Source organism: Condylura cristata, unplaced genomic scaffold, assembly GCF_000260355.1.
Source record: "Condylura cristata isolate star-nosed mole 26May11 unplaced genomic scaffold, ConCri1.0 scaffold00020, whole genome shotgun sequence".
NCBI classification, from domain to species: Eukaryota; Metazoa; Chordata; class Mammalia; order Eulipotyphla; family Talpidae; genus Condylura; species Condylura cristata.
In genome coordinates this window covers 28202190-28211691 of record NW_004567121.1, presented here as the reverse complement: position 1 = coordinate 28211691, position 9502 = coordinate 28202190, and the positions used below count along the sequence as shown (strand labels likewise).

Below are 9502 nucleotides of genomic sequence, written 5' to 3'. Positions count from 1 at the left end.
GGAAGTGTAGCCACCCCGCGCCATCACCCAGACTGCCTGGTCTGTTGAAGACCCCTGGAGGGGAAGGCAAAGGAGTCCATTTTCTGTCCATTTCTGCTAAGTCTACCACTCGGCCTCGTGGAAAATCTCTCTTGCAATGCAGCACTTCGCAGCTAGGTATTGCTACTCCCCACGTCAACATTCAAAGTCAGAGGCAGCTGCGAATGAAACAAAAAAGCTTTTATTTCCTAACTACAGCTTAAAGAGGCCGAACATCTGCCCGGAGCCCTTCTGGGTGAGCAAATCACCAAGGGCGATGGCGTGGGGACAAGCAGTGGGGCTTCGGGGCGCTCCCGGGAGGGCGACCCTGGGCCCGCTGCACCCTACTGGCCCTTCTTGTGGGCGTTCTTGATGATGGCATTTTTGAACAGCGTCACGAGTGGCGTCTGGCTCTTCTCCGAGGTCATGAAGCCGCCGTAGCGCTTGTCCTTGGGCGGGCTGCCCCAGCGGAAATGCTTCATCTGGTAGGCCCCGTCGTCCTTCTTCTCCAGCGCCTCGGTTTCCGCCACCAGGCCGTATTCCAGGCCGGCCGCGCTGCCTGCCGGGTCCTCAGGGTGCTCGGCCGACAGCCCCCTCTTGAACTCGACGGGGAAGGCCTCGGTCGACTCGTCCTCGGCGCCATTGGGGTACACCTTCACGGGGCGCCGCTTCTTGCCCACCGGCTTGCCCCAGCGGAAGTGCTCCATGGAGTAGGAGCGCTTGCCCTCGCGTGGGCCCGGCTCGGTACCATAGGCCAGGGCCTCCGGGAGGCCATGGCCCGCCGCCGCCGCCTCCTCCGGGTCGCGCTTCTGGCCCGCAACGCTGCTGTTCCGCCGGCCGAAGCGGTCCCAGCGGAAGTGGCCCATGACGTACTTCCGGGGGTTCTCGGTCAGCGGCTGCTCGTCGCCGTTGCCGGGGAACACAGGCGTCTCGGCAGAGAGGTCCGGCCAGCAGGCCCGCAGGCAGGCCTGGCAGGAGAGGGGGAGCGTGAGGCCGTTACCGCCCTGGGCCCGCTGCCCCCACCGCCCGCTCCCCAGAGCCACATGGGGCCGGGAACAAGGCCACCGCGGGGCACCCGCGGGCGTCCCGTCTGCTGAGCTTGTCTGTCATGTCCCCGCTGTGCTTTGACTGCTTCTGCCTGGTAGCGGCAGCAAGCACCTCAGCCCCCAGGGCCGTTTACTTGACCCCACAGCCTTCGTCAGCAAGGTGGACAGTCTGTCAGCGAATATCTGATACAAAGGAATTAATCAGTAAACGCCAGCTGGGCGGTATTTGTTGGCACTTGATGAAGATTAAACAAACATGGTTCAGTTCGAGTAGGGGGGCGACTCGGGGGCATTGGACTGAAACTCGGGAGTATTGGGAGTGACCAAGTGCGGAGATTTACTGAGGGACTGGATAGGGCAGTAATAAATTAGGCCTTGCAGCCAAGGGTGATAAGGTGATAATAAACTGGGCTTTGCATCCAATGAACTGGATCTTGCATCTGGGATGGGACTAGAAGACGGTGATAAGGAACTGGGCCTTACATCAAAGGACACAGCTATGAGTCACCCCTTTGGAATCTGAGTTTAGAATCTATACAAGAGACCCTTCCCCCCCATAGGGTTGGCAGTAGCTGCGGACCCTACTCTTGGGCTCTGTCTCAGCTGCTGTCCGAGAGCAATAAACTGTTTGCTCAGCCTCTCTGCCTTCGGTCTTTCTTTCTTGCGGCTGATCACAGAAGTTGGGGCAAAACAGGGAGATCTCTCTAGGTGGCAGTGTTAAGTGCGACTTCTAGAGCCTGTATTTTCAGTAATGTCTCAATCTTGCCCCAGTGGGCTGCAGATGGACCTCATGTGGGACCCCAGTCTTGTCCCTGTTTATAGCCCTTAAAACTCCCACACCCGCTTGGAACTTTCCCTTGTTCTTCTGAGATCCTCTCTACTTTTCCCAACTAGTGAGCTCTGGGTGTGGGTGGCTTACTTCGCTGTGGCCTCACTCTTGCCTGGTGGGAAGGGTGGAAAGCCAGGGTTATTTCCACTGTGCTGGTTCTCTGTCTCCACAATTCAACTGTAAAACTCTTGCTCAGGAGAATGACCTATGGCTGCAGCCTTCAGCGACTCAGGATGCAGATAAGGAAACAGACGGATCCCACCCACTTTGTTGCGTTGGAAACCCCAGGGATTTAGAATTACAACACTGCAGAATGTAAATAGTGGAAAATAAAAACTATCTCATTTAAATTCCATTCCCTGAATACATGAGACAGGCAGCCCAGAGAGAAAAAGAGGACTTTGGCAAGTTTCCACAGGTCATTGGTGACACAATCAGAACTGGAATTCACAGGCTCTGGCCATGGCTGGTGCTCCCTCCTGGCAAGCTGTCAACGGGAGAAGCTGTGCAAGGGAGGTCCCCACGCAAGTCTCAAGACTCTCCAAATTCAAGGAACTCCCTGGACACTTTGCTTTTATTTTATACTCCATGTGACTATTAAGTGCTCTTGTGTTTTCGAGAGACTCCCCCTTCTCCTTAACTCTGTTGACAAGCACAGGGAGCAGTGAGCACTCCGCTCCCATCTGGCAGGTGCTAGCAGCACAGTGGAATCTGTCACTGACACCAGCAGTGTCCTTTAGTCTTTGGACTTGACATCATTTCTCATCTATGCCTCCCAATCCTGACAGACACCTACACACACTGATGCCCTGGAGGGAGGCTGGCACAAGAGTCTTTAATGCTGGAAAGGCTGCACAGGTCAGTCTTTCTGAAGGAGCAGGAGACATTTGCCACCAGTAAGAGGAAAATGGGGTCTGGGATTGTCCTCCCTCTAGAGATGGTTTGTGGTACTACCTCATTGGTTTAGTAGATAGAAAGGGAAGTGAAAATAACAAGTGATAGGAGATTATTAAAAATGAATAATGTAAGGTCTAAAAGATTTAAAATGTAGAATCGATTGAGAGTGCAATTATTGTTGTTACTATTGTTGTAAGGGTTATTATGATTTAATGGTACTAGCTCAAAATAGCTTGAGTGAGTGGAATGGGATAGTCACCCAAGAAGACAGGACAGGAAGTAGACAATCAAGAAGAAACTGTGGACCAGGCCCATCTCCTTGCTTCCTCCACTTCCTCCCCTCCTTGACCCAATTCTGACTCCCTTCTAGAAGTCTGCTGTGGACTCCTGTGGACGAGTTACCTGACACTAGGAGGAATTTGCCTTTCCCCACCCCGCTTTCTTCTGCACGGTCCCAGCCCCAACCCCAGTCCCATCTGATGCCCAAACCAAGATGGCAGCCACTTACCAGCAGGTTACTTTCCGTGGTGAGGTCCTGACACTGGCTGCTCTCCAGACACCAGCCGGGCACCTCCATGGAGGCCTGAAGCAGGGAGGCCTGAAGCAGCAAGACCAGCAGCAGGGCCCCTGAGCGGCTGCAGCATGATCTCGGCATCTTCCAGGCGGGCAGAGGCTCTGTAGAGGGAAACAAGATTGGTGGGACCCCTGCAAGGAGCAGAACAATGTTGGCCACTGACCAGGAAGGACCTCAAGCCAACATTAACAACACAGTTGCCTGTGGAGCTCAGGGCTTTTTGAGGACAGGCGTAGTTCAAGGAGAAGGCTGGTGTTCTGGGTGATGGTGTGAGGACTACCACACCACATGGCTCCAGGCTGAGATGCACACAGTTCTTCCTTATGACTTTTCCTTCTCAAAGTCAGAACCACAGGAGGTTAGAACTGGAAGCTATTATAAGGATCATCTGGTCCAGGCTTTACTTCAAAGATGGGTTAACTGAGACCCAAAGCGAGACGTGACTTGGGTGTTCATGACAAGGTAAGGGTAAATTCTGTTTTCAGCAGAGATTTCCTACCTCGCCACCTTCACGAAGCTATAATTCTAAGACTCCAGATCCAAGGAGTAACTTGGAAAAGACAGAGGACTCTGAAATTCCTGCTCAATGCCACCCTCCCTCTTCTTCCTTCACCAGGATCTATCACTTCTCAGAAACACCCATTTCCTTTACTAGTAGGTTTGCATAAAGGCAAATAAAATCTCTGGTCAATTTAGCCAAAATATCAGTTAACCTGATTTCATATCCTGTACACAAATCACACTCACATGATCACTATTTCCCAGGCCCCTGGGAAAGTTTATTTACTTTATTTAAAGATTTATTTATTTATGCATACAGAGATGGGGCACAGGCCAGAGGTGCAGGGGCAGTGAGAGGTATCACCAGACACAGAGTGGAGAGCAGAACAGGCAGATCAATGAAGTACACTACTGAGGGGAGCAGTGGGCAGGTCAGGAGAGGTCTGCTGGCCATGTGGGACAGCTCCAGAGCAGAGATCGAACTCTTACTGAAGTGGCTGCGGGTAACTTGCAGTGCTGAGTCCTAACCCATTGTGCCACTGGGGAGGGCCCAGAAAATTTATTTTTAAGGCAAAACCCCCATTCTTTTAAAGCCAACTATTTTGTGAATACATTACACATCAGACCTCTTACTCTCTAAGTCTCTCAAACGTCGTCTGATAGGGCCAGAAGTGAAGATGCTGTATATGCAGAAGGGAAAAGAAGCTGGACACAGAAAGGACAAACCTCCCAGCAAACACCTACCAAAAATTTTTGGAGAAGTCAGGAAGGGACCCTCCCTGGTAGCGCAGCGAGTGGGATGCAGCACTGCAAGCTGGCCGCAGCCACTTCAGTGTGAGTTCAATCCCCACCCCAGAGGTGACCCACAGGGTGCGGCAGACCTCTCCTGACCCCCCGCTGCTCCCCTCAGCAGTGTACTTCGTCGATCTGCCTGTTCTGCTCCCCACTCTGTCTGTGGTGAAGCCTCTCACCGCCCCTGCACCTCTGGCCTATACCCCTGTTCTGTACGCATAAATAAATAAATATTAAAAAAAAAAAAAAAAGAAGTCAGGAAGTAGCTCCCAGCAGATGCTGAGCTCGATGCAGTACAGAGATCTGCTTTTTGCCCTCTATCTGTCATTGGCGCAGATTATGTTTATTCATTGTAGAACCATTCCCCAGCCCTCTCTCTGTCCCTACCTTGTCTCCCCTTACCCAGGTAAGCCTCCTGAATTCTCTTGTCAGCTTACCACTTACCCCACACTCAGTTTGGTTTGCAGAAAATCTCAACCAGTTGTTTGGACAGAGTCTAATTAAATGAGAAAAGTAATTCACATTAATGCTAATGACTAATTTGCCTTATGTTTCCTGAGAAACATTTGCCTTTTAAGGTAAGTTTGCCTAAAAGTAATTTTATTTGTGGAGGCATAAACCAAGTCATTCTTACAAGCCTTTGGAAGCCAAAGCTCTCACGGTGGACTTCAGGAAGCCGCCTCCTTCTTTCTGCCCCACCCTCACCCCTTTCCCCAAAAGCTGAGAACTCCCTTCTGAAAGGGAGCCAGGTCCTGCCTGGTGTTTCCAGAACAAACATTAGATGGCGCTGGCAGCCAGTGAGCCGGCCCATCAGCATCTCGGGCTGAACAGTCGGAAGAGCCCTGGGCCACCTTGGTGACAGGCTACTTACCCATGTGACCTTTTGGTGTTCCGAAATATGAAGCCTGAACTTGCTGGGCAAGACCATTTAGATGGTCTGATAGCACACAGCGCAGTTAGATCAGAAAAATGCCAGACTTATAAGGAAAGCAGGGATAGGATAGCTACGTGTCACTATGGGCAAGTGTAAAACAACAGAAGGAAAACCACAAAGGTCTGACAGTCCCTCCTACTATCAATTCTCCTCACAATTGGTCTTTCTGGAGATTCTAAACGTTTTCTAACCATCTACCCTATCATTTTGGCTTTTCTGGAAAATGTCAAAGAGCATTTCTTCTTCTACCCATTGGCTGTACGACACAACATGTAACGTTCTCACTCTCCACCCTCTCAGAGCTCCATTCTATAACTTAAAAGATCATTTCCAGAGAGCAACTTCTTTTTGAATAAATATGATCTGTGCCAATTTTTGAAAAGCAAAAAGTAGCATAGAGGTCAAGTATTGGGTTTTTGTAAGGAGTGCTACAATTTAGTAATTGAAAGTCTTGGAAAAATAACTAGAAAATTTTAATTTGTTAATCATGACATTAACTTTATAATAAAACTACACTTAGTAGACCCTCATAGTGTTCTCTGTGAGCTAAACAAAACATTATGCTACTCTAAATTGTGCAGCACTGGTCATTTTCTTCTGCAAAGGTTAGAGGAACAGAAGTGTAAAATTTTGCCCTTGCACCTTAATACACATACATCAAGTCCTAAAAGAATAATTTTCAAAGGACTATTGGGTCATTTAATAAATCACAATCTGTAGATACCTTAGCAATTGGCAAACACACAATTTCACATTCTTTGGCTCCTTACTGTCATTCTCTGAGAATCATCAGCTCTTCCTTTATGGAAGAAGAATTTGGGAGACCCAAATACCTTACAGATTCTCAATCTTTCTCTAGAAACCCTCCTACCCTTTGGCCACTAGTTCAAAGGACTGATCCCACCCTACAGCCTCGGTTGTGAAGGATAGAATGTCCACTCTGTGGTGTTCTTGAAGGCACAGACACAGCGATTCAGGACCTTGGATAGTTCCCACCCGGCCACCTCATTTGAACACCAGTGGGGCCTTGGCAAGGAGACCCTTGTCATTACCACAGCGCGGCCACGTCTGGTGGGCCGGGAGACAAGGATTCAGGGATCCCCATTCACCAGAAAGTCCAGCATGCAGGGAATTAATTGTCCCTTTCAACCTTTTCTGTCCTGTCTTCATATCCAATGTTAATTTGTGGTAAAGTATCTTTAAAGAAATGACCCCACCCAGAAAAGAGGAGCCAAAAGACAAAGCAGTAGGACTCTGAGGGATCCTAGCAGCTCCACTGTCCTCGTTTCCTTACCCAAGTCCCGGGACCCCCGAGGGACGCTGAGGGGTCGTAGTCCCCACCAGTTCCTGGACGATTCCACCTTCAGCATGGAAGCAGTCCACCTTCAGCATCGAAGCCCGTCCCCAATGGCCCCGTGGCTGGCTGGCTCCGCTCGGCTGGGCTGCCAGCTCTCCGCCCCAAGATCAGTACAGAAAGTTTTCAGAGAACTCTGGACCGTGGCGTACCTAAAGGTGCCTCGAGTTCTCACTCAGAGCCGAGCTGGGGGCCTTCCAAAGCCCTGGGGCAGGGGGACTGTGGGGCAAGGGCGAGGTTCCCAGCCGCTGGGATCTTACCTGTTGCAGGGAGGCACCTCTCTGCACGACTCCCTGGGCACCTATGCAAAGATGCTGGGTGGCCTCTGCCGGTCGCTTCTTGCTTCTTTGTCCCTTTGTCCTCTTTCACCGCAGCCTGCTCAGAGTACTCTCTCCTCGGTCCTTAAATACCTGCTGAGTTCGCCCGGGTGGGCGCTTCCCCTCAGCGTAATAAGCAACTCCTGCGTCCAAGGGAAGGGTGGGGGTCAGGGGGGGCTGTGGGGCGCTCGAGGTGGGTTTCCAGGTAGGGCCGAGCGCCAGGGCAGACGTTCCCGGAAAGGGGGATGGATCGCTGTCGCCAGCGGCTGGAATTAACACTGACCCGCTGAAGAGCACACCTGGCAGCTTGTGAGGAAAGAACTTAATTAACAACAGCGTTGAGTCTCCAGTTAAATGGAAGGGCAGCTTAACACCCCGGTGTGGAGTAGGCTTGGCCCACATACTGAGGTCTTTAAGGAGAGGATGAAGTTACCTGCCTGCGTGCATGGGCCAGCATCTGCCTCATTCACATTTGGAGGTAAATATCACCGCAAAGGAAGCACATCTGTAACGCCTCAGATTTCACCAGCGTTGGCAACTGTGATATGCCATTGTCATGGAGAAAGACAATCTCTGTTCCAGGTTGGGGGGACAGGGGACAGAGAAGGTCAGGAGTCACTCATATGAAGGTGAGTTGTTTTGCCCCCTGGGGGCTCTCTCTTTGAGGTCCTACCCAGGGCAGGCTTCCTCCCATTCCCCAAACCCCAGGGAAGGAGTCCTGTTAACCTTGCACTACTGAAGGCAGGGAGTGTACTCCCTGAAGAGCGGCTGAAGTACATCCCCTGCAGCCAGCCGGTGGTAAACAGGCAGAGTGGTCTGGGGACTCTCAGTCTTTGGTGTCGGATCTGGCCTTGGAGACTGGTTTGGCTCTAGTCCGCAATGTCAGAGGAGGAGGAGGAGGAGAGGTCAGCAGGCAAAGCTGCAACAGGAAAGATTCTACCTTAACCTGGAATAAAGACACAAAAGCATATTGTGAGGAGTCCTGGGGGTGGGAAGCAGGCTGGGAACTAAGCTGAACTTTAAATCAAGGTGCTCCTTCCGTTTCCCAACTGCAGGAAATTTCTTTATTCCCAATCAGATAAGGTGTTCTCTGTCGGACCCCAACACTCCCTTAAGAATTTCTGGTTTCTTTTGGGTTCTTTTCCAGAAGACATCTAAAGTCCTTACTAGTAAGCAAGGTTTTACCATCACTGGACCTTGACCTCTTTCCAAGGTCATCTCCCCCTTGCCATCTCGCATCTGGGCACTTCAGCTATCAACCACATTCACAGCCCACGCACGCTGCTGCTTTCTCAAACCTTCAGCTCTTAGTCCATGCCACTTCCCCACATGAAACCCCCCTTTTCTCCAGCCACCCAGGAAAATTGGATTGTCTCACTAAGTTTTGATTCCTCCCCATAACATGTCCTCTGAAGCCCTCCTTGGCTTCCTGTCCTAACAGGGGCTTGCAGTGTGGTTCTTGCCCGCCGGAGTGCCCCTCTGCCATGGCACCTGTACATGTAGCCTTATTTGCTGGGACAAATTCCACTCTATCTTCCCTCTTCCATCCACTAACTCTACCTCTAGCAGGCTTGCAAGTCCTCTCAATCAGATTGTGATTTTATCCTATTTTTTCCTTTTTTATTGCTAAAACTTAGGCAGCTGGCAGTAACAGAAAAGCCAGAGCAGGAAAGGTTTCCGACTGGCCCGGCTCTCGCCTCCCTTGTCAGCTGAGACTTTAACTACATGGAGCAGAAACCACTTTGGCCCACATGAACAGAATGGCCTGTGAAGTGCATTTAGAATCACTAGGCAGGCTGGTTGTGGAACCAGGACCCAAAAAGTGGGCATGGCCCAAGTCAGGCTGTTGGTTGGGTCCAATGAGAAAGAAAACCAGACCACTCCTGGGAATAAGCGGCCTCAGTGGCACGGTCCACACCATGGGCATTGGACATAGATGTCACTTCTAGCACTAGCTGTTAATCCTATTATGAATTCCTGGATTGAGGCTAATTTGATTATTGTATGCTCTCTTTATATAGTGCTGGGCTTAATTTCCCAATATCTTATTTAAGATATTTGCATCATACACATGAGGTTGATATATAATTTTTCTTCCATATAGAATTCTTGTCCGATTTTTGTATCAAAATCATACTGTCCTTGGCCCTCCCTGGTGGTGCAGCGGGTTAAAGCACTGCACTAAGAAGCTAAAGCCACTTCCGCATGAGTTCGATCCCCGCCTGCCCCGGAGGTGACCA

The 9502-nt window shown here is 50.7% G+C and overlaps 1 protein-coding gene across 1 annotated transcript; it reads right to left on the bottom strand.

The window, feature by feature from the left end:
• Positions 1-252: 252 nt before the first annotated feature.
• POMC (proopiomelanocortin) lies at positions 253-8159 on the bottom strand. The gene is made up of 5 exons (XM_004686392.2): positions 7989-8159; positions 7696-7835; positions 7206-7405; positions 3299-3465; positions 253-986 (listed from the first exon to the last, which is right to left on the bottom strand). The coding sequence occupies exons 4-5, from the start codon at positions 3443-3445 to the stop codon at positions 363-365; spliced, it is 771 nt and encodes a 256-aa protein (XP_004686449.1). The 5' UTR covers positions 3446-3465; positions 7206-7405; positions 7696-7835; positions 7989-8159; the 3' UTR covers positions 253-362.
• Positions 8160-9502: the final 1343 nt, after the last annotated feature.

What these genes read in the sequence shown, in the direction of transcription:
- POMC (XM_004686392.2), bottom strand. Translation starts at nt 3,445, where the DNA reads ATGCCGAGATCATGCTGCAGCCGCTCAGGGGCCCTGCTGCTGGTCTTG. An exon ending in CCACGGAAAGTAACCTGCTG is followed by an intron (nt 987 to 3,298) that starts GTAAGTGGCTGC and finishes CTCTCCTGCCAG; the next exon opens with GCCTGCCTGCGGGCCTGCTG.